The following is a 25,736-nucleotide window of genomic DNA, read 5'->3' as shown; positions in this document are numbered from 1 at the left end:
TGCCCTCTGTTCACACACACAGCGCAGACATCATGCAGCCCCTCAGAGGGCAGGAAAAGATTTTAATGGGGTGTGGTCACCAGATTAAGAAAAGTCACACGGAGTGCAAGAGCAGAAGAATCCAGGACAGGCAAAGGGATGGGTACACTGATTGGCAGGGACAACTACTAAGGAAGGATTCACCACCTCTAGCATGGACAGTAACGGACCCCCAAGAAGCAGGTCTGAACAGAGGCTCTCCTCCCCTCCAGAACCTGCCTGGGTCTTAGGCTCCAGCTCCTGAGGGCTCCTGGGCACAATTAGGGACTGTCTTACCTAGCTTTACCCCTACCTCAAGCTATCTTATGACAGCAGCCCCTCAGGCAGATCTCAGAAAGCCAAGAAGCAGCCCCTATGGCTTTTTGAGGCCCTGGGGAGAAAGGGAAAAAAAGAACTGTAGCCTGAAACCTCTCTTCCCTGCACATTTTGGGGGGGAGATGGGGGAGGGTGAAAAGGCCACAGTCACCTTTTGGCTCCAGGCCCGCCCAGACCCACAGCGACCAGTAAAGTAACTGGAGGTGGTTAAGTTGGTTTAAAAAAAGACAAAAGGTTACAGTGTCCTACAAGCACAGAGTTTTAAATTTCAAGACATTAAAAAAAAACCTGTCCCAGCCCAGGGGACTAAATATTGATGGCCAGGCTGACCCACTGGGTATGGCCTTGCAGGTCTACTGCTGTTTTCTTTCCAATAGCAAGCTCTCCAGCCTGTGCCCTTCATCCCCAAGCCCTGTCCCTCCCCTTGCCCCAGGATTCTTGAGCTCCGCCAGGGCAACTTTGCAGAGAGAGGAGAGAGGATGAGGAGGGAGCAGCCAGAGATCCAGTCAGATGCTCTAGAACTGTGAAGAAAGCAAAAGAGGAAACTGGGATTAGGTGCTCAATGGTGCTGGCATTGCATTGATTCCTCCAACTTCATCAGAATTCAGCTAAACAGCCCCCACTTAATTAAGGTCTTCAAAGCTTCTCTCTTCCTTTCTATCTCCTTCTGCTACCTAATACCCCCCCCCACATTACTTATTCAGCAAGCACTTAATAAATGCCTACCTTGGGCACTACACTAAGTGACTAAGGATGAAAGACCTGCGCTCTTCCTTATTTCACCTCAGCCGCAGGCTGCCTAACCTAACAGACCAGCCTCTTAGTCTGGAGGAAGAGGGGTAAAGGTATCTCACTGGTTGCCCCACCACTAACATCCATCTCTGATGACCATCATTATGCCCACATATTCCTGGGTTCTTGAATATTACATCATCTGTTCTAGCAAGGCCTATCTCCAGCTGGACAGACTGTACAGGCCTGGTGACAACCTGTCATCTAAAGACCAGCCCAGCTGAGTTCAGAAAGATTTGTCACCAAGGATTAGCAACTAGGCCCTGAATTGTTTGAAGGCCACAACAAGGCATGAAGACTTCCATTAAGGCAAGGCAAGGCTGCCATTTGTTGGTGGAAGAGGAGCCCACACCGATGAAATGATAACTCTTCTGAATACTCCAGTGGCAGTCTCTCATTCTTTCTCTGTCTTTCCCTGTCCCAAACCAGATTTATACAGTCCTTTAGCCCCATAATTATTATTAGTGTTTTGTTTTGCCATAACAACTCCGCAGATTACTAAGGTGCAGCCATCAGTAAAGTACCCACAAGGATGAAATCGTGTATCCTTGAAATGCTGAAACAGAAGTTGAACGCATTGTTTCACCCTCAACCTGGGGCAGCAGCTACTCAACAAATGCTTATATTAAGTACATAAGGATGAAGTCAAAGCACCCTAGACTTCAACCTTAAGCCACCACAGCATCTCCTCAATTTCACTGGATTATAAAGTCCTTGAGAGCAGGGATTACTTTATACATCTTTCTATCTCCCTGGGTACCTGCACAGTGCTCTGCACATGGTTCAAAAAATATTTGTTGAATGGAGCTTCTCATCTCCAGAGCTGTGATTATTATATCTATTTTCTGCACAGAGAGCATGAGGTTTAATCAAATCCCATGAGAAACTGGCAGTAATTGTCATTTTTAGGAAAGTCAACTTCTTCTGGGCAAGGTCTATGCTTTTCTATGCACAATAAATACTAAATTAGGTATCTGGGATAAGAGTTAACTATGAACTGAACACACCAAGAACTGAAGTTCTGTGGGACTCAAGCACTCGTGTGTGTGTGTGAGATTATCTAGCCAAAATCAAATAAACATGTAGGAAGCAAACACCAGTCAAGTGCTCTTACACAGTCTGAGTAGGCCTTCCTTACTAAAGGTCCCTATAACTAAAAAGAAATAGACAACTTTGTGAGGAGTAGATAAAAAAAATATTAAAAACTGGCTGTAGAAATTAAGATCATTAAGCCTGAAAAACAGAGGTCAGAAATGAGATATGGAATGACTTCTAAGCTATGCAAACCATGGTTCCTACTCTCTATCTTTGCAGAACACTACTTAACTTCCCTCATGATGATACAAGTGAAATATAGACAAGAGCTTTCTGGGTATGAATATTTTGAGATGCTGGGACCAGGTGATCACTGGAGATTTCCTGGAATGTCTTAAGAGATGGAAAAAGGCTCCATCTATCACAGCTGGCCTCCAGATCTAGGCCCAAAGCAACCAGTTGCATCAGAGCTGCCTCAGATGCTCATTCCAGCCCTAACAATTTTTCAGGGAAGAAATGCCATTTTCTAAACATCATCTTTCTACTAAAAAAGGTGATTTGATTTCTACGCCAGCCTTCTTTCCCCCTAACGAAACAGCAAAGCCCTCAAAATCCTCACATTCTTGAGGAACTCCTCTGCCACAATACGAGCTCGAGCATTGACCGACAGCTTCATTTCACTGATCTCCTTATCAATCTCCTCCATGAAGTGGATCACAAAGTCCACCAGTTTGTGTTTGTACATTTGCTCTGTGTGGAAGTTTGTAATCAGGAAACTGATATCATAACCCTGTGAAACAAAAAAAGAAACAGAAAAAAATTAGTTTAGCTGTTGGGGGTGGGGAAGGAGAGTAGGAGCCCTTGCAGACCACACATCCTCCCCTCTTAATCCATATTCTCTCCTTCAATTCCCATCTTTTAAAAAAATTCTTTAAAACTTTTTTCAATCAATGAAAGTCTGCCTTTTTCCCTCTAATTCCCCCAAACTGAGAAAGCATGAAAAAGAAAAACCCTTCTAAACAAAACACACAGTCAAGCAAAATTAAGTCCTGCATTGGCCAGGTCCAAAAAAAAAATATGTCTCAATCATCACCCTAGGCCCATTATTTCTCTATCCAGAGGAGGGTAGTAGCATGGAAAACCTAGCTTCTCACCAGCTATATTTATCTTTCACCTGCCAAGATATCGACTCTTTTGGGACCATGAGGGGACTGAACCTGAGGCTGCACAAAGCTTCTCTACATTTCTGGTATGCATACCTACAGGATATTTGGGTACAGGCTGTGATCTGGAGGAAAGAGAGAATGTATTCTCAAACTGATTATGATATAAGGGCCATCCTAGAGAATCATCTCTTTTCTCTAGCGTTGATCTTACAAGGGTTATTCTGTCTAGAAAGTTTAGAAAGCATTTTTTTCTTCAATCCTATTTTTGAAGCAACTGTTGCTCCATCTACCAAAGAATCACAGGGCTTTAACAGATGCAAACATCTTTCGAGGTTATCTAACCCATTCAAATTTTACAGACAGGGAAACTGAAACACAGTATGTATATTGGGAAGAGTTAGATGTGCAGTCAGAGGAGCTGCGCAACCCTAAGCCAATCACTGAAATTTACAAGGTCCCAGTTTTCTCATGTATACATGATGGGGGTAAGAATAAATGATTTCCACCTTTAAATCCTAAGCTCCTATGAAGCCCAGAGAGACAAAGACATCTGAAGATGCAAAACCTCCTTGGTGGCAATGCTGCCCTGGCTAGACAGAATGCTAGACCAAAGTGAGAATGCCAGGAGGTTCAGATCTCAGATCAGCCTCTCACTAGCCAGCTGAGTGCCTTGGGGCAAATCCCTCAAAGGCTCAGTTTCCTAAACTGTAAAACAGGGAAATGAATACCTCAAAATGTTGTGAAATTCGAAAGATATAGTGCATGGGTTCCCAAAGTAGGTGATACTACCCCCTGTGGGGGTGCTGGAACAATCCTGGGGGGGTGGGGGTGGCAGTAGCAGCCTCAGGTGCAATTGGAGGGCATTGAATAAAAATAAAGGTTAACCTAACCCCACCCCAGGACCCCGAGTAATTTTTCTTAAAGGGGGCAGTAAGCCAAATGAGTTTGGGAACCTCTGATAGTGCATGAAACATAAATGAAAACTATTATATTTTCCCAACTAGATTAGACACTCTTTAAGAGTGGAACCGTTGTCTTATGCTTTTTTTTGTATTACCCACAGTACTTAAGTTGAGAGAATGGTTTCTCCTAAGCCTCTGATGCCTCTCCTTCCCAGCCAAAGAAAGACAATTCACTGACTACTGCCTGGAGGAAGATTTCAAGATGGTGATCTCGGGCCTTGAGCTAGCCAAGATGGAGGTATCAGGGACAATCATCAATCCAGGAACAATCTTGCAATGCATGAAATGCTGTCTCAGACACTGTTCCTATCCCACTGGGAATTCTCATGTGTCACGGAGACAGGTGGACAAATGAGCACATAAAAAAAACCAGAAACATATTTTGAGTCAGGAAGGTCACAAGGTCGTATCTACACAGGCCAGTGGTTATTAACCTACCAAAGTTGTGAACCCAGGACCCATCAATTACAGCTACTCTCCCTGGTTAAGTGCTTCAGATCTAGGTCTCTAGCTCACCTCCACAGGCTTCCTACGCAAGATGAAGAAGTTCTCTGCTCTCATCATCATGAAGCGCATGAATTTGTGGCAAAGGATCTTCTCAATCTCATCAGCCTGCAGAGACCAATAAAAAACCCATGTTTCCACAAAGCCAGCACAACAGGACATGAAGAGCATAATGGCCTGATCCTCAATCTCTCGAACCCAACCATGTCTCCACAGGGCTACCACACAGAGGCTGTCCATTCTGAGACTGTTGCCTTACAATGTTCCTTAACCCAAGTTTCTGGAAATCAAAAGGAAAGAAAATAATCTTCAAGAATGAGGACAGTTAAGCTTATTAGGGAAGGTCCTCCCCAACTCAAGACCATTACATGAACATAGGAGTTCCTAGAGTCTGTGAATTTTTTTTTCACATCTGTATTTTGATATCATTGGTTTCTGTTTCAATTCTCAGTATTTTAAAAAAATATTCTGAGAAGGGGTCCGTGAGCTTCATTAGACTACCTAAGGGGTCCGTGATGCAATAAAGACCTTTTTTCATTCCTGGGAACTAGTTCTACTTCCTTTCTCCAGATGAAGTATGTATATAATTTTTGTTGTTCAGTCATTTCAGTTACGTTTGACACTTCGTAATTCCATTTGGGATTTCCTTGGCAAAAAATATTGGGAGTGGTTTCACATTTCTTTCTCCAGCTCATTTTACAGATGAGGAAACTGAGGCAAACAGGGTTAAGTGACTTGCCCATGGTCGCGTAGCTAGAAAGTGTCTAAGGGCAGATTTGAACTCAGAAGAAGAGCCATTAGTACTCCTCTCTCATTCCACCAAAAAACAGTCAAAAGGCCTAGACCCAGAAAAGAGAACTGGCTCAGTTTTGTACCATGCTGCCAAAATATGTCTGAACTTGTGTTATCATTAGAAATCAATATACATTTACATACTATTTTATGTCTATAAACTATGTTCAACTATTTCATTTGTTCCTCACAAGAACCCTGCAAAGTAGGTAGTGTATTATCTTCATTTTATGCATGGGGAAACTGAGGCTTACAGAAACATAACCTTTGTCTGTGGCCTGCCCAAGTCCACAAGGAGGCAGGAAAGGCTCACATGCAGCTCTGACTCTATTAATGGGGCTCTGCCCACTATAGCCTGCAAAAAGTAACAACTTGAAAAGATTCAACCTGCTACTTATTTCATAATAGAATCTACTTTGTCTCCACACTGATCACCCTCCTAAAGCAGTTAGGTCCCAGAAAATATCAATCTGTTTCATTTCATTAAGTTTTTCTCAACAATCTCTTAGATCTCAGGGCCCTATGTGCTCAGCGTAATACAAAACTGCTAACATCCAGTCTCCAGTTTTAAGCAGTCCTCAAGTGTTAAACTTACCTGTTTCACTGCAATGCTGACTCTAACAGAGTTGATAGAACCCTCGATCAGAACCTTTTCCTTCTCATTCCTGCTGATGGTCACAGGTTGTAACAGGAGTTCTTTGCTACTCCTATAAATGCAATGTCAAAGATTCCACTGTCATCGGATGGACCCATAGTTTAGAAGACCCCACAAAGGGCCCTACAATCACCAACTAAGATAAAGCACAAGGTGGTGTACACAGTCTAGCTAACTGCACAGATGCTTCAAAACAGGAATGAAAGAGATCAGCTATATAAGTAGATTCAGGGGCAAATAATTAACATGAGCCCAAATCCTTTAATCATTGATCCAGAATGATTTTTGCACTTACCACCAAAATTTCTGTCAGCTCATGTCCCTCACTATACCCTCCCTCAGTCCTTATGGTAAGAAAAAAGAGGAAGTGATAATTCAGAGATCTATAAAACTCCTGAAATTACTCTGTGGGATTCTTCACCCATATGCACCATTCTGGGATGTCCCACCTAGTGGGATGGTAGTGCTGCAGACACAGCTCTGCAATTTTCACTGAAACCTTGGTAATGGTGCTGCCCATCAGTCTCCTTAAGCAAGGCCCCTCATGCTCCACTTCTTTCCTACCTGACTTCTACCTCTGGCTTGTTGTGCCTCTCCACAACTTGGGAGGAAAAATTCTCCAGGCACAGTGCAGCCTGCAGCGTGGCCCGCACGGCACTAAGGTAGGGGCGGAGAGTGGCAGTCTGCAGAAGAAAACAAAACAAACCATAAGGAATCAGGGCTGGGTGCCCCCCCCCTCCAAGGAACATGGACTTTTTCTTTTCAGTTAGGCATCTTAATAGGAACCGGACAGTACCATTGGCTGACCTGAACAGGAGTGACAGCTATCTCACCAAGGTGAGGAGATGGAGAGGCGGCAATCTGCTTGCAGACTGGACGGTGGGTCTACCTTGAGCTCTGTAACCTGTGCTCTTCATGCCCCACCCCTCAACTCCTCCCCGAAAAATGTCTTTGGATCACTGTAGCATCCTCCCATTTCTCAGGAAGTGACTTCATATGCCTCTACACATAACTTGTCAAAGCACTTTCATTTACACTCTAGAGGTGGGTGGCACGGACATAACCGCCAAATTAGAAAATTAAGGCAGAGATAAATGACTTGGTCAAGGTCACTCAGCCTTTGCCAAGTGCAGGGCTGGGATCCAAATCTCAGTCCCCCATCTCTGAATCCTGCCTTTTCATGCAGGCCCTCGCCTCTTCCTTCTCCCTCACCCCTGCCCACTTCCCCTTCTTCACTCTATGCTCTTGCTGCCCCTCCCTGGCCCTCCTCCAGCCCTCTCAGTCTTCGGGTCTCCCCCATCATCCGCCCTCCGCGCATTTGCCCCTCCACTCATCCATCCGTGCGTCCCCCCAGCTTCTGCTTCCCCCCTCCTCATTCTCCCCTCTCTCCCTCCCCCCCTCCTTTCCTTCTTCCGAGCCCCTGGCACCCTCCTTCATCCTCTCTGCGCCCTTCTGTCAAGCCCCTCATTCGCCCTCGGCGCCTTTGCCCCTGCAGCTCCCCCAGCCCCCGGCGCCCCCTCAGTCCTCCCGGGCTCCTCCCCAGTGGAGCTGCTCCGGCTCTCCCACCGGCCCCTGAGCCTCCTCAGTCTTGGGAGGCCTCAGCTCCCTCCCCACCGCGGGGCCGCCTCCCTCCCTTTCCCCCCGAGATCCCTCAGCGGACGCCCCCCCGGTTCTTACCATTGCTGGGTCTGGCTAGGCCGGAAAGCGGAAGTGCAGGACTGCACTGACTCCGGGGGGCCGTCTCTTCCGGGAGCCGGGACTGGGCGCTACCACTGACGCTCCTGGGGCAGGGGTGGCTGGAGCGAAGCAACGACAGCTGGTCTCTTCTGCCGCTGCAGCTTGCCGGAACCCCTTCTCTCCGTGGCTATGAACACTTCTTCAAGGCCTGAAATGATTGTGTGAGCTTCTGCGGTGTCTGTCCTTCCCTGTCATCTCTGCATCCTCCTCGTGTCTCCCCCTCTCTCCGCGAGAAGGTACAGCCCAGCTCACCGTTCTGGCTCCATATTAGGACAGTACCAGACACAGGATCGCTCCGCCTCTTCCGGTTCTGACCCCGCCCGCCCGCGGTCTGTTACTGCCCTGGCCTGAGCCGCCGAGGCTCCCCAGCCTCGCCCGAGAGTGGGCCCGGCCCCTTTGCACCACCTCCGGGACGCAGTGGGCGGCTCCGCCTGTCCCTGCAGGGCCAGCGGTTATCTGCACTCGCGGACCCCGGCCCCCCACCCGCGAGCATTCGAGGCCGGCCGAGCGCGCGCCTCGTGGATCCGGATAGAGCTCGGGCTGTGAAGGTGGAGGCGGGACCGGGGCGTGGGGAGTGGGCGATGACACGGGGAGTGAGGAGAGGCGGGGGACTGGGCCCGAGGGGGTGTGACGTGGGGGCAAGGGGAGCGGGGGAAAGGGAGGACAACACTAGGAGCGAGGAGGGGTGGGGGCGCTGAGGAGGGGGTGACGGTTTGGGGGAGCGGAGGATGACACGGGGAGTGGGGAGGGCCGAGGGGGGCGTGGCGCCGAGAGGGCTAGGGGGGACGACTACACGGGGAATGGAGAGGGGGGCGTGAAAGTGAGGGAGTCAGGGGACCTGGGGGAGAGGGGAGGGGAGGGGGCGTGGAGGTGAGGGGACATGGGGAGTGAAGGGGAGGGAAGGGGGAGTGGGGTGAGGGAATGAGGGGACATGGGGGGAAGGGGGCGTGGAGGTGAGGGGACATGGGGGTTGAGGGAATGAGGGGACATGGGGGGTGGAGGGGAGGGAAGGGGGTGTGGGGTGTTGGGAGGCAAGGAGTGAAGGGAGACCATGGGGGCGGGGAGGGGGGAATCTGAGAATAGTGGTAGGGGGAAGGGCTTGGTGGCACCATCAGTAAGAAGAGTCAGGGGCAGCTGTGTAGGAGGAGGATAGGAGGGGAAACCTGTGGGAAGGTCATAGTAAGAGCACGATCCTTGTGGTGTTCTGTCCTTTCTCCAGTCCTCATTCTTCTTGACGCTTGCATTTGACAATGTTAATCATCTTCTGGATCCTCTCTCTTCCACTGGGTTTTATGTTCCTTCTTTGTTCTCCTATCTCTCCTCGGTATCCTTTAAACAAACGAATGAACACTTAGTAGGGACATACTAGTGCCGAGCACCATCTAGTCAACAAGCAAATCTTTGTTATTAAGCAGTTATGACTTCCAGGCACTGTGTTTAAGTGCTGGGTACACAAATACCCAGGGAGCTTGCACTTTAACAGGGGGAGATGAAGTGGAGGGCTGGTAGAGGAAGTTCAGAGTACAATGAGACAAGCTTGGCCTGGGCAGTCTTCCTTAAATGGGAATTCTATGAGGAGCCATCTAATCAGAGAGAGAGGCTTCAGGGACCCAGGTTACTTCCAAAGTGTGAGTTCCTGGACTGGAAAGAAGCTTTAGGTTGGGGCATGGTAGAGAAAGTCCAGAATGTAGCCTGGAGAGGATGAGAGTGTTGGGAGTACAAATATAAGACAGTCCCTGCTCTCAAGATGCTTACATTCTAATTGGGGAGGTTAACAAACATGATAATTAGGGAAGAGAGTTTTGGTCTGAGGATTCACAAGGATGTTGAGTCGTTGTATATAGGGCAGTCAATTGACATGTTCCTTTCCAGAAGCAGTGGCACTTTTGGTTTGAATACTGTGCTGAAGGCAGTAGGAAGTTGAGGGTGCAAGGTGACAGGCAGATGTTAAGATGGAAGGCTGAATGGTATCTGATTGCCTCTTAATAGATACAGTGTTCAGGTGGTCTAGGTTGCACTTAGCTGTCAAGAGGATTTGGCCTGAGTGCAGAAGCATCATAACTCACATATAACTCTTAAGTGTCCTCTAGGGCTGTAACTGAGGTTCGCTTCTCTACGTATTTTCTTTTGGTGATATCAGCATCTCCCATAAGTTCAGCTGTTGTCTCTCTTACCTCCTACCAAAGGCTTTTTCTGATTTCCCCTAGTTGTAATTGATCCCTGCCCCAAGTTACTTTGCATTTATTTTATGTGAATTTTGTACTTAGCTGTGTACATGTTGTTTCACCTCAGTAGGATGCAGCTGACTCCTCAGTCTCAAATTGAAGGGCAGCATGGCCTAGTGGATAGAGCACTCATTGTACCTGGAGTCAGGTAGATCTGAGTTCATATCTTTCCTTAGACATTTGTTGTATGACCCTTGACAATTCCCTGAACCTCTCTGTGTCTTAGTTTTCTCTGAAAAATGAATGAAGGGTGGGGAGGGAAGGATCAGATTCTGTCATCTAAGATCCTTTCTAGCTCTAAATCTGTGACTCTGTGAAATCCAGCCATGGTCTTTCTTAGATCGAGCCTCGGCTCACCGGTTGCCTGCTAGATGTCTTCTCCAGGATGTCCTATAGTCATCTCAAACTCAGCGCATCCAGAACATGATTTTCTCCTTAGACCTGTCCCTTCTCCTAACTTCCCTATTTCTGGTGAGTGTTCTCTTCATTAGGTCATGCTGCCTCTCACTTTGTTGTCTGGGAGTCAGCTGCGTCCTCCTGAGGGGAAACGGTGTGTGCGCAGAGAAGTACAAAACCCCACCTTCCTTCTGGTAGTCCAGGTTCGAAGCCTGGGGCTCATTCTTTCACATCTCATATTCAACCAGTTGCCAGGCGTTGGCAGTTCTGTTTCCATAACATTTCTCAAATCTGCCCTCTTGTATTTACTCACATGCCCTTTATCATACAAAGGGGACTTCTGTGATTCCCTTTTGCCTCTAGAACAGAGGACAACTCCTCTTTTTTGTCATTTAACTTTATCTACCTCTTGACTTCAGGTTCATTCTTCTTCGACTGGCACTGTGCCTCCCACCAAACTAGCCTTCCTTGCCTACTCACTCTTGCCATTTTGTCTCTGTCTTTACAAAGGTCCCTAGGATCCTCGAGGTTCAGCTTAAATGCCAATTCCTACAAAAAGTGTGTATCAATTTCCCCCAGCTGTTATTGCCCTGTCCACCAAATTAATTTGTATTTTTAGGATTTATTTGCACATATATATGTGTGTATCTATATATACATATATGTGTATATACACACATATACGTATATTTATGTGTATATAGTTTCCCCTCAGTAGCATATAAATACCTCAAGAGCAAAGACTATTTTCTTTTTATCTTTGTATTCTTGGTACCCAGCACAGTACCTGGTACATAGCAGGTGCTTAATGAAGGCTTATTGAATTGAATAAGGAAAAAGAAGAATAAAAAAGAACATGGAAAGGAAGGAGGGAGAAGTTTAGGGGTTATGGAAGTAGGAAACAATTTGTGAGATAGGAAGAATAAGGACAAGAGCCCAGCGGGAGACATAGCTGGGGATCATAAAGGCAGGAGTAGAATTAGAGTCAACTTTGGAGGAAAGAGAGCTGTCACATCTTGGAAGTGGGAAGGAGAATTACGGCTCACATTTGAAGTTAATGCTATCCCAGGCCATCACCTTCCCATCGAGGTCCTCTTGTGCCACACCACCTCCCAGTTCTTGTCAATTGACTGTTTTCCTCTCCAGCCCTTTAGAGGCCATGAGTGAGCTGAAGGACTGCCCACTGCAGTTCCATGACTTCAAGTCAGTGGACCACCTGAAGGTATGTCCCCGATATACAGCAGTGCTGGCCCGCTCAGAAGATGATGGCATCGGCATTGAGGAGCTTGATACCCTGCAGCTGGAGCTGGAGAACCTGCTTTCCTCAGCCAGCCGACGTCTTCGGGTGCTGGAGGCTGAGACCCAGGTGACTTCTTTCTTTAATTTGTCCCTGCCTAGTGATAGGGTAGAAGGAGAAGGGGGAGAATGCAGATTGGATAGTGAGGCCAAGTAGGAATGGAATAGGCAGGAGTCATTATACTCATGCTGTGGATGTTAGGGGAGTTAGAGAAGACAGAAGAAGGTTACACGCTTGGAAGCAGGCCATGTGTAAAAAAAAAATGTATAAGTACACAATGACACCAGCATGAATTGCTGTGAGTTTGAGGGAAGTGCTTTAACAGCATGGGATCATGCTGGGAAGGCTGCCTAGGTGAATATTTGAGTTATAGTTCACAACAAGAATTAACCACCAGCCCATTTCTTGAGGGCTTGTGTTCCTTAGGCTCCAGCTTTTTTGGCAGGGGGGAGAAAGCGACACCTTTGACTTCCTTCTTTCTCACAGTAACTGTCTGTCTGTCTTTCAGATCCTGACTGACTGGCAGGATAAGAAAGGTGACCGGCGATTCCTGAAGCTGGGCCGGGACCATGAACTGGGAGCCCCTGCAAAACATGGCAAGCCCAAAAAACAGAAGCTGGAAGGAAAGGCAGGTCATGGGCCCGGTCCTGGCCCTGGCCGGCCCAAGTCAAAGAACCTCCAGCCCAAGATCCAGGAATATGAGTTCACAGATGACCCCATTGATGTGCCAAGGATTCCCAAGAATGATGCTCCTAACAGGTGCAGGGCTGGGAGAAGTCAAGGGAAATGGGTTATCAGGAATTGGGAGGGACGCCAGGGGGGATTCTGATCTCCTGGGGGCTGTCATTGTTCTCTGTGATAAGCATGTAGAATGGGCCCAGCCATCTAGCAGGCACTTAATACAGTGGCTGATAATAGGCGAGGGGACTGTCTGTGCTCAGGGCCAGGCTCTGCTCCCAGGTTCTGGGCTTCCGTGGAGCCATACTGTGCTGACATCACCAGTGAGGAAGTACGAACGCTGGAAGAGCTGCTGAAGCCCCCAGAAGATGAGGCTGAGCATTACAAGGTAGACCCCTCTGAGCACCACCCCTTGTCGGACCCTGTTTTGGGCAGGGAGTGTCTTAGTCAGAGGCTTAGACCACCTCAAGCTCTGGTTCTGAAACATATTGAATAAAGAAGGAAAAACCACAAAAAAACCTTCTTTGGTTTGACTGGTCCTTACCCTATTGAGGTTGGTTGCTTCCTTTTTTCATGCAGATCCCACCCCTAGGGAAGCATTATTCCCAGCGCTGGGCCCAGGAGGATTTACTGGAAGAACAGAAGGATGGAGCTCGGGCAGCAGCTGTAGCTGACAAGAAGAAAGGCATTATGGGACCACTGACTGAACTGGACACTAAAGGTATTCTCCTTATCTAGTCAGTTCACTCTCTCATCCCTGTAAGACCCAGGGAGAATGTCTGAGCTGTATGTGGCAATCCACTCGCCCCCTTTGTATCTTTGACCCCTCTCTGCTTCCAGATGTGGACGCATTGCTTAAGAAATCAGAGGCCCAGCATGAGCAGCCTGAAGATGGGTGTCCTTTTGGCCCCCTGACTCAACGACTCTTACAGGCTTTGGTGGAGGTGAGGATCCAGAGTCTTGGGGTGCCCAAGATGCTCTAGTTCAGTGGACTCAGAATGGGATTAAGGCAGTTTGACGTGAGAAGAAGCTTTAGCTTTGGATAAGAGGACCTGGTTTCAAATGTTGCCTCTCACTACCTGTGTGACCTTTGGCAAGTAACTTAACTGTTGTGGGTCTTAGTTTCCTCATGTTTAAAATTAGGGAGTTGGACTAGATGGCCTTTAAGGTCCCTTCCACTCCTAGCTCTGTGGTCCTTAAGATAACCTCAGATCATGTGGCATTGTGTAGAGCCCTTTTTCATGGGACATAAATCGCCAGGGAATGTCAGAGGAAGAGTTAGGGTGTCCTGTCCTCGGAGAACTCATAGTCTAATGGGAGGGGGAGGGATACAGAATAGACAGCTGAGAAGGAACCTAAGAACTCGATCTATTCAAGCCACATTTGGCTACGTTTTTCATTCATAAGTGCTACAGAAGAGGGTGTTTGCTGCATAATTGTAGTGGCCAGAATACTTGTTCTTAGTTTAGGAAGACTTTCTGGAGGAAGTTAGATGAGCAGGCTTTTTTAGAGATGGTGTGATTTGTGGAAGGAATGACCTATCAAAGACGGGGAGGTAGGGAGAAGGTGACCTCTGTGGGAAGCTGAGCTTGACATCAGAGTCACTGCACTTGTCTTGCTTTCATGGCCTTCTAGGAAAACATCATCTCTCCTATGGAAGATTCCCCTATCCCGGATGTATCTGGCAAGGAATCCGGAGCTGATGGTGCCAGTACTTCCCCTAGAAATCAGAACAAGCCATTCAGGTAGGTAGTGTCCCCATCTCTGTCCATCCTCACCCCATCCCTTCCCAGCCTCTGCTCATTCTTCTATTAAGGGTCAGCTGACTCTTACGGGTCTCTGATTTCAAGTGGGGAGGCCTCCAGTGAAGAAGACAGGGGTGAGAAGTGAGAGTCCTTGGACCTTATCATTAGCTGCTGCTTAGATCAAGAAGCAGTTATATTTTCTGCAACCACAGGGCTGGGTCCTCTAATGGGTGAGGATGATGTCAAGAGGTGAAGTTTAGGTGACAGGGCCATCTGATCTATCCACAGTGTTCCCCATACCAAGTCTCTGGAGGGACGAATAAAGGAGGAGCTGATAGCCCAGGGCCTGCTGGAGTCTGAGGACAGGCCTGCTGAGGACTCCGAGGACGAGGTCCTTGCTGAGCTGCGGAAGCGGCAGGCTGAATTGAAGGCACTCAGCGCCCACAACCGAACCAAGAAGCACGATCTTCTGAGGTGGGCATGAGCATAGAAGCGTCATTGGGAATTAGGTCATTGGGTAGTCACTTACCTGCATTGCTAGACACTCTTTGGGTGGCCATGTTACTCACCATCTCTGACTTAAAGTGCCACCCACATCGGTGGGGATGTCTATAAGTGAATATAAGCTGCTGTGACTGGGCCCTCTGAGCTCTTTCTGTGATGCTTCATTGTGGGGTGAAGGTGACCTTTAGTTCTTGAAGTCTGTGCCATTGGTGGATACTACAAAGTTGGAAAGGCTTGAATAGCAGGAGGTATCTCACAGTTAAATGCAGAGGGGCTCATCATCAGAGATTTGGTATCCAAGTGATGAATTTTTTTTGCCATACCAGTTCATGGGGACTATAAGGGTGTCTCAGGTTTTCACTTTGTATCATCATCAATGTTTGGGGTATTTTGGGGTACCCACTGAGTAGTGCTTAACTGCACATTGGAGGCTTTTAGGAATCCTAAGCAGATAGGGCAGATTCATAGTCAGTCCAGCTTAATAATAACTTGCAAGGGCATCAGGGGATAACGTTGTGGAAGAAAATCCTGGAATGTTAGAGCTGGAAGGATTTTAGACATAATCTGGTCCAAACCCCCATTTAAAAAAAGAAGTTTTGTTGATATCTTTCCTTGTTACATCATAGTCATTTCTGTATATACCCCTTTTCTCTACACAGTGACCTTTAAAGAAAAAAAGTTTAGCAAAACTTAAGCACACAACTTCACCTTACAGTATTACATCCTATTCATTTTTTTCTTTTTTTTATTGTGATCATAATCGCAAACATTTCAAGACATAGAAGAACAGGGAAGAGAATTGAGCAAGAAACTATGAACTCCTGCTGTGTGTAATTTACAAAAAACATATGAGATTAATCAGGTAGAAACAAACAAAAAAGGGATACACTACCTTCTGATCTCCCCTCACTTCCCTCTATGTATCTCATGCCCCTCATTTTTCATAGGAGGAAACTGAGGTCCAAAGAGGACTGACTTGACTAACGTCCTGTGGCTAATTAGTATCAGAGTCTAGGTCAGAATTCCAGGCTCCTAGGAAACAATGGGTGCCCTTTAATAGTCCATTAGAAGAAAAATGACCAGGCTGGAAATTTCTTGAGAGGAGAGACTGGGTCTTATCCTCCTTTGGTATCCCCTATGACACTTAGCAGAGGGGCCGTTCACGTAGTACACATGCAAAGATTTGCTTGACTGAAAAAAAAGACGTTCTCTCCTCTCAGGGTATTCATGGTCTAAGCAAGAAAGCAAGGAAAATGAGATAACAAAAGGTAAATCACAGTAACATGAAGACAAGAACATATAATGTACAGCTTTCAAGTCCCTTTGAAGTAGCTGTTCTTAACCTATGGTCTGTGAACTTAATGTTTATTTTAATGTTTGCTAACTTTAAAGATAATTGATTTCCTTGGTAATCCTTTGTATTGTATTTTATGCTTTTAAAAACATTGTTCTGAGAAGCAATCCATAGGTTTCACTGGACTGTCTCCATGACTGCTTCATGATGAAGCCCAAAGTTCTGGCCAGAATCTTGGGGTGTTTTGGATTTGTGGTATTTTGAAATTAGGCATTTGATGAGAACTTCTTTTTTGTTTTTTGAGTGGAATGGGACCTGGAGAGCTCAGCTATGTTGGGTGAGGACCAAAGTAGTAAACTGATTTGGTCCATACTAGGAAGGTTTTTTAGAAGATGCAGTTTGGTTTGGATTTTGAAGGAGCAGAAGAGTCAGAGATACTCTCCAAGCTAGTTGGGACTGAACAAGTGTGGTGGTCTTTTTAGGTTGGCCAAAGAAGAAGTAAATCGTCAGGAGCTGAGGCAGCGGGTACGCATGGCAGACAATGAGGTCATGGATGCCTTCCGGAAGATTATGGCTGCCCGGCAAAAGAAGAGGACTCCCACCAAGAAGGAAAAAGACCAGGCCTGGAAGACACTGAAGGAGCGGGAGAGCATCCTTAAACTTCTGGATGGATAGCCAGGCTGGGCCTCTCGGCTCCTGCCCTGCCTTTCTGTTCTTCTCTTTCTCCCAAACCTTAATGCTTAGAAGAATGGGAAGACCCTGGTCCCTTCCTCTGGCAGAATGGGTGGGAGCTGCTGGCTCTTTGCTGCCTCTCTTCACTGGACGTTTTAGACAGTGTGCAGCCAAGGAGCAGGAGGGGTCAGCGGACCAGAGCTGGCCCCAGGCTGTGCTTGGCTTCTGGTGAGAGATCGGGGTCTTGGGATAGGACTCCCTTCTACCCTGGGCCTGGCTCTTGTCCCTTCTTCCCTCTCTTTTCTTCCAAGGACTTTTGACCTGTTTTTCTGAGGTGTGAACTTTAGAGTAAACACCCTACTCTGGTTTTTAAGAACATAACGCAAGTCCCAGTGTCATCTCTTGGAGTGGAGAGAAGGAGGCAGAATGGGAGGGAAGGGCTGAGATGGGAGTCATCTGTCACTCTGAGACTGAAAGGGGAAATAAAAGGACAGCACGAAGACCCTGCCGTCATCAGGACCCAGAGCCTTCCTGATGCAGGCATCTGCTGGGTGCCTAGAAATGTGTTAGGTGCTGTGGGGGATACAAAGGAAGCAGAAATCATGGTTCTCAGCCCTAAGGAACTCTCCATTTTCTTGGGGAGATAAGACTTAACTGTGAAGAATTAGAGAATGATACAGGGCAGAATATAATCAGGTACTCAGTGGATGTAGCCTAGAAGTGCTGGGGTGATCTGAGGAGAAAAGTGGAACTGAAATGAACCTGGTCGAAGAGAATGAAGGGGAGGACCCTCCAAGCAAAGGGGGGTGGCAGGAGCAAGAGCTTACCGATGCAGATGGTCCAGGAGAGGTCGAGCCCTCCCAGAAGGAGGAATCCTTCGTGCTTGAAGAGCTACCTTTGCCAGAAATCCCTCTCTGGGGTCACAGTAGGGGATGGGGGGGGGGGATGAGGGGAGAAGGAGGTCAGAGAAGGGGAAAATGGAAGTCCCCTAAACGCCATGGGAAAGAAATAAGATTGTTCCTTCGTTGGCAAGGTAGTGCGAGGAGGGGTTGGGGTGTTCCCCAGTTTCCCAGTCAGAATTTAGAAGGTATTTTCTCAAAGAAACAGTGGGAAGCTCATGTAGCATGGCTGTTTTTCTATTTAAATAGACTTTTCTGAACTTCCTTGGAAATATAAACACATAATATTGTTTCTAGGGGGAAACTCCAAGTTCCAAACTAGCTAACAAATTAACTTTGGGAATACAGCCTGTTTATTCTTTGGGGAGGGCTAGGTAAGAAGGGGCTCACAGGGTTCTCATTAGGAAGGTGCTTTGTAAACATTAGAGCACCGTAGAAATGTCAGCTGTTATTACTGTCCTAACACTTGGGGTCCTTCCAGTTCCCCATTGTAAGGACCGGAGGGCACAAAGGATGGCTTAATACACACAGCCCTTGCTGACCCTTGCTAACAGCAGAAAATCATGGGCTTCCCAAAAGTCAGTGTCTTGACCTGTGGAGACACAAGGCAGGAATGAACCCATGGGCAAAGGGAATGAGTGACTTGTGCTTGAGCCCAGGCAAATACACAATTTAAAAGGATTCAGGGCGAGCACCGGCAGCTTCCTTTGTCGTAAGGTTTTCTGTACCCATAATTAACCCCTACACTAAATTCTTTCTTCATCCTTTCCTCACCCCCATCCCCAAAAATCATTTATTAGGAAATTCATCTCTCAGTGGGGTCATGGAGAATTATAAATGCATTTTGGATATAGCAATGTTCAGAGAAAACAACGAAACCGAGAAAATGTTAAAATAACTTTCTTGCTGCCCAGGTGGGTCACTCTAATCAATGACGCCACTGGGCAGCAAGAAAGTTATTTTAGCAATAAAAATTGTGGGGGCTGTGGCACACTTTGGAACTTCAACAAAAATGGTAATAAGTTACTACCTGTGTGACCCTGGGCAAGTCACTTAACCCCAATTGACTCACCAAAAAAAGTGGGGGGGGGAATGGTAAGAGGTTATAGGATCATAGGTTTAAAAGGTAGAAGGAACCTCAGATACATCTAGTCCAACGCTGTCATGAGAGATGTAGCTTGTGAAGTGGAAGAAAGCCTGAAAAATTGAAAAGTGCTTGAGGCTTGGACCCAGAATTCACAGTGGGTGGTGGGGGTGAAGAAGGGAACGAATGTTTACTAAGTGCCTATTGTGTGCCAGGTGCTATGCTTTACAATGATCTCATTTGGTCCTCACGACAACCCTGGAAGTTAGTTGCTAGTGTATCATCCTCTTTTTACAGTTGAGGAAACTGAGGTAGACAGTGACTAAGTGACTTGCCCAGCTACATTTGAATTTGGGTCTTCCCGACTCTGGGCCCAGTGAGCTACCTTCTGTACCACCTAGCTGCCTCTAGGATATAGCTGCATTTCATGCAATCATAGTTAATCTGTATTGTGTTTATGAACCTCTTTAGCCATGTAACTAATGCCCTCCATTGGAATAAGCCCCTTAAGAGCGAGGACTGTCTTTTGCCTTTGTGTATGTCCCCAGCACTTAGCACAATCTTTGGCACATCTATCCACAAAGTGGATAGAGCTCCAGCCTTGGAGTCAGGAGGACCTGAGTTCAAATGTGGCCTCCGTTTTGACACTTACTTGCTGTGTGACCCTGGGTAAGTCACTTAGCCGCGATTGCCTCACCAAAAAGCAAAAACAAACAAAACAAATGTTTGGTGAATGACTACTATGTGTCGGGCACTGGGGGGTGTAAAGATAAAACCAAGACAACCCCTGCCCTCAAGGAGGTTACATCCTACATGGGGAGAAGGGATGGACAGTATGGACTTTTATAAGTAGATACCAAATACATCCAAAGGAAATTCAGCATCTTGGGAAGTCAGGAAAGGATTAATGTAGGAGGTGCCCCTTTAGCTGAGGGCTGAAGAGAACTAGGAATTCTAAGAGTTGAGAGTGAAAAAGGAGTTCACTCCAGATGGGGAGTACTGCCCATCTGATATAGAGGCCAGAGATGGTGTGTGGTGTGGGAGAGACAGCCAGTCTACCAGTTTAGGCTTAGAATCTCTGAAAAGGAGCAATGTATAATGTCTACAAAAGTAGGCTGCAGCCAGATTGTAAAGGGCAGGAGTGGGGAACCTGCAGTCACAAGATCACATGGGGCCTTGTAGGTCCTTAGGTGCAGCCTTTTGACCGAGTCCAAGTTTTATAGAACAAATGCTTTTACTAAGGGCCAAAGGTTCCCCACCTCTGGGGAAAAAGAGGAATTCGAAATGGAACCTAGAGGGAAGAAGGAGTCACTGAAACTTCTCAAGCAGGGGAGGGATGGGATGAGTCATACTTGTTTAGGAATAGTGGCTGGCAACTTTGGGAAGCTAGAGAGGTGAATCAGGAAAACCAATTGGGAGGCTATTGCAATAGTCCAAACAAAGTGATGGGGCAGAAACTAGAGTGGTAACCATGTGAGAAGAGGTCAGATATGACATGTGGAGGTAGAATTACCAACCCCTGGCAACTGATTGGATGTGAGAGGTGAGAGTGAGGAGCTCCAGACGATTCTAGTGTTCAGACCTGTTTTAGGGGACGTGGGAAGACAGGTGGGTTTGGACATGCTCAGCTTGACTTGCCTATAGAATTTCCAATTCAAAATGGCCTGTAGACTATTAATGACATGACACTGGAGCTTAGGAAAGAGACTAGGGCTATATTAGTTTTCATCTCTGTGCAGATGACTCCCAGATTTATCTATAGATATGTCAAGATATGGGGCAGCTAGGTGGTGCAATGGATAGAGCACAAGGCCTGGAGTTAGACTCCTCTTCCTGAGTTCAAATCTGGCCTCAGACACTAGCTGTGTGACCTTGGACAAGTCAACAGACAAACTGTTTGACTCAGTTTCCTTATTTATAAAATGAGCTGGAGAAGGAAATGGCAAACCACTCCAGTATCTTTGCCAAGAAAACTTCAAGTGGGGTCACAAAGAGTCAGACATGACTGAAATGACTAAATCATGTCAAGCTAGCTGGCTAGAACCCATAGGAACTGATAAGGTCATCAAGAGAGAAGAGTACCCAACTCAGAGAGCCTAAGCAGGGGTGATGAACCTTCGGCCTCAAGGCCACACATGGCCCTCTGGGTGCTCAAGTGTTCACGGAATCCCCACCCCTAGAAAGGTACATCTGCAGTTAAGGGGAAGTGAATGGTAGTCCAGGAAAGAAGACTGAGAAGCTGCTGGAAAGGAAGAGAAAGCACAGGGCTAGTCCCTATCCCATGACTATCAAAGGCAGGAGATAGAAGGTGTTAACTTGAAGTAATAGTAGGTTCAAGTAAGGGGGTTTTGTTGTTTTTAAGGAGAGGAGAGACTGGATATATTTGTAGACACCAGTGAAGAAACCAGAAAATGTCAGGGGTGGAAAACTTGACTTTTATTGGGCTAGATCAAATTAAGTAAAAGTCATTGGTGGGGAACTTTACTTAATTTCATCCAACCCATAAAAAGTTAATGTAATAATTCTCCTAGTATAAACTACCTTGAAGGTTTATGAATAGTAGTTAAACTATTTGTTTCTGTGGGGGATGTTTTTAGTTTGTTTTAATTTTTAGTAGGACACGATGACAACTGGATTTCACTGGTTGGGAGGGCTGAGTCCCCTTTACTCCATCCAAACTCCTATTTCTCATTATGCAAATGATGGTTACAAATGTCATCTTCAGACATTGTAGGACTTGGTGGCTCTGATCTTTCAACTGAGATAGAGAAATCTGGGCAAGTTTTGAACATGAAGGGACCTTAAGATGTCTTATCAAATTAATAACATATAAGGTTCCCAAGTAAATTCCTGAAATGATGTCATTCCTTCCTATGTGTGGGATAAACCCTTCAGAATCTTTAGGGAAAATAAAGCTTTACTTTAAAAACAAACTTTGGAGTTTTATGATTAAAACAAACTAGCAGAAAGGCCATATAAACTATAGAATCATTGAAAGAATAACACTAAGTGGTGGGCTATTTCTCTGATACCAATATCTCTGTAGAGAACTTTGTCTCAGACTAACACCCTTAACTCCCAGGCAGTACAAGAAAAATTAGAAGGGGTGAAATTTCCTGGGCCCCCTCTTAAGGTGGGGGTAGGTGAACTTTGGGCTTGATTCAGGAAGACAATTTTTTTTTTGCCCTTTTGGCCTATTAGCTTGTTTTCAATTCAGCCAACATTTATAAAGCATTTATTATATGTCAGGCATTATGCTTGCCTAGGTGCTAGAAATACAAAGACAAAAGCAAAACAGGTCTTGCCCCTCAAAGAGTTTAAATTTTGCTGGTAAAAAACTATGTTCACAGTCCTATCAAAGCAAAATTTAAAAAGTTTTATGGGGTGGGGAAACGACTGATAATCAGAGAAGGCATCTTAAAGGAAGCTCGGAATTCCAAGAGGTAGAGGTGAGGAGGACAGTACTCCAAGCATAGGGAGGAGGTCTTACCTTGTGTAATCAGGTAGTGGAAGGACTAAATTTGGGACCCCAACTTAAGGTCAGAAGACCAGGATCCAAGTCCTACTAGCTGTGTAAGGCAAGGAGTGGAAACCAGAAACCAAGCACTAGATTAGACGTTAAAGAGAGATTTGAATTTAAGCTCTGCTGTTCTACTTTCTGTGTGACCTTGGGCAAATAAATCATTTCCCTTTTCGGGGGCTCAGTTTCCTAATCAGTGAAATGAGAGAATTGAACAAAGATTTGTAAGGTCTCTTCTTGCTCTAAAACCTATAGTTCTGTACATCACTTTCTTTTCTTTGTAAAATTCTTATATTACCTACCTCACAGGGCTGCTATGAGGAGAAAAGCTATTTGTAAATCATAAACCACAGAAGACATATGTAAGCTATATTTTTCTTTTCTCTACGAGTCTTAGCTTTTTCCATCTCATTAGAATTCTTTATCTGTTCTTCCCAGTGTCTGGGACTTTGCTCCAGAAAAGTTCAGATTGGGCTTACAGTGTTTTTAAGGTCCCAAGGGATTTGAGACTTCCAGTCCTCTTGAACCCACCTGTAGTGCTCTGGTCTCAAGCCAATGAAAGGAACACCCAGTTCATATAGCTCTTCCAGGGATAGGGAACCTGTTCCTGAAAAATTGAGGGTGAAAGGGTCCTATGTCTTCATAGGTTGTGAGATAAGACCCTGGCCACTGGAGGGTGCCACATTCCGAGGATCCAGCATGCATTCTCCATCCTTAACGTGCCCCCCCACCAACTCCCCACAGTAGGATGCATTGCACAAAGTAGGCACTCAATAAATGTTTGATAAATCTCCCCCAGCAAAGAGGAGGAAGAATTAGGAAAGGCAGGCAGACAAGATATAGGTAGGGTTGCAAAGGAAGAAAACTTAATTTTTCTAAAGGCTAAGTCTTTCAGTCCTTCCAAGCAACCTCCTCCCTTCCCTACCCCTGCTATCTCCTCAGTTTTCTTCCTGAGACACTAAATGGATAACCTTGCTTCAGTCTTGTTTCTCTGGCTTCTGGCCTGTTTCTCTCATAATCTCGGGAATGCTCTGTTCTTTGGCAGGGAGGAACCAAATAAGCTGAAGGTTTGGTGCCCCTCACCCACTCCTGCCTAATGTGGCTACAATCCATGAAACCCTTGGCTTGGACACCTATCACATGGTGACCTGCTGTTCTCTTTCACCTGATTCCAACAAACTCCAGGTCCTTTCTCCCACATGCCCTGCCCCTCCTGTAGCCCTTTCCTGAACCACCTCTACCCATCCTCTGCTTCATACTCACAGGGACCCAGTCCTGAAGGACACTTGCTGACTAGGGAAGGGAAAGGAAGGGAAGGGAAGGTAAGAGAAGGGAAGGGAAGGGAAAGAATCAGAGGATTTCACAGCTCTTCCTTCCCCACCCCAGAGTCCTTTAGAAACGGATCAGCTTCTCCCTGCCTGCCATGATCTTCCTGGACCACTCAACCTTTTACTATTCATGAAACATATGACACAGATAGTTAATGATAGCTTGAGACTGGAATAAGCCTAGAGAACAGCTCACCTAAATAGCTTATCATTCCTACTTGGTGCTTCTATAAACTCCTTCACTGAACCCCAACTTCCTTTTTCTTTATTCACTTGGTCAGCCAATTAGTCAACAAGTCAAATCAACTAGTATTTATTAAGTGCCAACTTTGTGCCAGGTACTGTGTTAAGTGATGGGGAAACAAAGGCAACAACAGTCCCTCCCTCAAGAAGCTTCCATTCTAATGAGGAAACAACATGCAAACAACTATGTAGACACAAAATATATGCAGGGTAAATTAGAGGTAATTTCAGGGGGAAGGTACTAGAATTGAGGAGGAACCAAGGAAGGCCTTTGGTAAAAGGCAGGATTTTAGCTGGAACTTGAAGGAAGCCAGGGGGCAGAGAAGAGAAAGGAGATCATTCCAGGGACAGCAGACAGACAGGGAAAAGGCACAAATTGGGAGTCGGGGCATTATGTTAGAGGTGTGACCAGTGCATAGAAACCAGTGTCACTAGATCACAGAGTATGGGGAGGGGAGTAAGGTGTGAAAAGCCTGGCAAGGTTGGAAGAGGCCAGGTTGTGAAGGACTTTAAAAGCCAGAGGATTTTATGTTTGATCCTGGGAGGTAGCAAGAAGCTATTGGAGTTTTCTCAGTTTACTGGTATGGTCAGATCCGAGTTTTAGAAAGATCACTTTGTAAGGTTGTTTAAAGGATGGACTTGGAGTGGGGAGAGATGAGGCAGGGAGGCCAAGGCTTTTGTGATAGTCCAGGAAGTGAGTTGAGGAGGACCTGAACCAGGGGAACGGGATGTATAGGAAAGATATTGCAAAGACAGAAACAAGACATGGCAACAGACTAGATCAGGGGCGGGGAACCGGTAGCCTGGAGGCCACATATGGCCTTCCAAGTCCTCGAGTGCAGCCTGTTGACTGAGTCCACGTTTTACAAAATAAATCCTTTTATTAAGGGGATTTGTTCTGTGAAGTTTGGATTCAGACTTGAGGACCTAGAGGGCCACATATGGCCTTCCAAGTCCTCGAGTGCGGCCTGTTGACTGAGTCCACGTTTCACAGAATAAATCCTTTTATTAAGGGGATTTGTTCCCCACCCTTGGACTAGATAGATGGGATGAGTAAGAGGGAGAAGGTGAGGATGACTCCAAGGGGGCTAGCCGGGGCGATTGAAAGAATGGAGGGTTTGGGGGGAAAGATGAGTTCAATTTTGGATATGCTGAGTTTAAGATGTCTATGGGACATTCAGCTTGAGATGTACGATGGGGAGGTAGAGCTGTTTGACTGGGGGTCAGGAGAGAGGTTAGGGGAAGCTGGGTGTTGAAGCGGATAGAGTGCCTTTCCTGGAGTCAGGAAGATTTATCTTCGTGAGCTCAAATCTGGCCCCAGATCCTTACTAGCTGTGTGACCCAGGGCAAGTCATTTAACCCTGTTTGCCTCAGTTTCTTCATCTGTAAAATAAGCTGGAAAAGGAAATGGCAAACCACCCCAGTATCTTTGCCAAGAAAACCCCAAATGGGGTCATGAAGAGTAGGACACAATTGTAAAAACGACAGAACAAAAATAGATCTAAGTCTCTTCCAACTCTAAATCTGCGCACCAGTGTGCCAATAAATACGCATCTGCTATTGTGTCCTGCTCTGCAATTGACACTATGAAAGTCTGAAGAAGTTCGGGATATGGCCCCAGGTCATTGGCAGGTTAAGTGGCTTGCTACTGATCACCCAGTTGGGCTGTGTCAGAGGCAGGCCTTGAGCCCCTGTCTTTTGCCCTCAAAGGCTGCACCTCTCTTCACTCCTTTCTGTGGAAAGCTTGAGACTTGGTGCCTTTCTTCCCCCGCCCAACCTGGCCTAATCCACGAAACCCTTGGCATCAACATCCATCACATGGCAACACCAATAATCAGGAAAAGATAACTGGCT

General features: G+C 46.3%; 2 protein-coding genes across 3 annotated transcripts; one reads left to right on the top strand and one right to left on the bottom strand.

Moving 5' to 3' along the window:
• Positions 1–30: 30 nt before the first annotated feature.
• Positions 31–8,024, bottom strand: ARPC4 (actin related protein 2/3 complex subunit 4). Its single transcript, XM_020980989.2, has 6 exons — positions 7,938–8,024; positions 6,825–6,943; positions 6,201–6,312; positions 4,826–4,921; positions 2,801–2,971; positions 31–875 (listed from the first exon to the last, which is right to left on the bottom strand). Exons 1-6 carry the CDS (start codon positions 7,938–7,940, stop codon positions 870–872), a joined length of 507 nt encoding a protein of 168 aa, XP_020836648.1. The 5' UTR covers positions 7,941–8,024; the 3' UTR covers positions 31–869.
• A 181-nt stretch (positions 8,025–8,205) lies between these two features.
• TADA3 (transcriptional adaptor 3) lies at positions 8,206–17,308 on the top strand. 2 transcript variants are annotated; one of them, XM_020980982.2, is made up of 9 exons: positions 8,206–8,545; positions 11,765–11,984; positions 12,424–12,674; positions 12,876–12,981; positions 13,173–13,314; positions 13,434–13,537; positions 14,229–14,338; positions 14,627–14,812; positions 16,619–17,308. In XM_020980982.2, exons 2-9 carry the CDS (start codon positions 11,778–11,780, stop codon positions 16,809–16,811), a joined length of 1,299 nt encoding a protein of 432 aa, XP_020836641.1. In that variant the 5' UTR covers positions 8,206–8,545; positions 11,765–11,777; the 3' UTR covers positions 16,812–17,308. The 2 variants fall into 2 exon arrangements, with proteins under 2 accessions (XP_020836641.1, XP_078008308.1); XM_078152182.1 differs by lacking the exon at positions 8,206–8,545 and having other exon boundaries at positions 10,290–11,984.
• The last annotated feature ends 8,428 nt before the right edge of the window (positions 17,309–25,736 follow it).

Source organism: Phascolarctos cinereus, unplaced genomic scaffold (genome assembly GCF_003287225.1).
Source record: "Phascolarctos cinereus isolate Bilbo 61053 unplaced genomic scaffold, phaCin_HiC Scaffold_4;HRSCAF=312, whole genome shotgun sequence".
In the NCBI taxonomy this organism is placed as follows: domain Eukaryota; kingdom Metazoa; phylum Chordata; class Mammalia; order Diprotodontia; family Phascolarctidae; genus Phascolarctos; species Phascolarctos cinereus.
The sequence above is the reverse complement of the archived record's forward strand: the minus strand, read 5'-3'. Positions and strand labels throughout refer to the sequence as shown.

Bases quoted from the DNA above. Each gene is read 5' to 3' on its own strand.
- ARPC4 (XM_020980989.2), bottom strand. The intron at 6,313-6,824 runs GTAGGAAAGAAG...TTGCATTTATAG, and splicing joins AAGCCAGAGGTAGAAGTCAG to GAGTAGCAAAGAACTCCTGT. The intron at 2,972-4,825 runs GTGAGCTAGAGA...TTTGTTTCACAG, and splicing joins TGCGTAGGAAGCCTGTGGAG to GGTTATGATATCAGTTTCCT.
- TADA3 (XM_078152182.1), top strand. From the start codon at position 11,676: ATGCTATCCCAGGCCATCACCTTCCCATCGAGGTCCTCTTGTGCCACA. The intron at 11,985-12,423 runs GTGACTTCTTTC...TCTGTCTTTCAG, and splicing joins TGCTGGAGGCTGAGACCCAG to ATCCTGACTGACTGGCAGGA. The intron at 14,339-14,626 runs GTAGGTAGTGTC...ATCTATCCACAG, and splicing joins AATCAGAACAAGCCATTCAG to TGTTCCCCATACCAAGTCTC.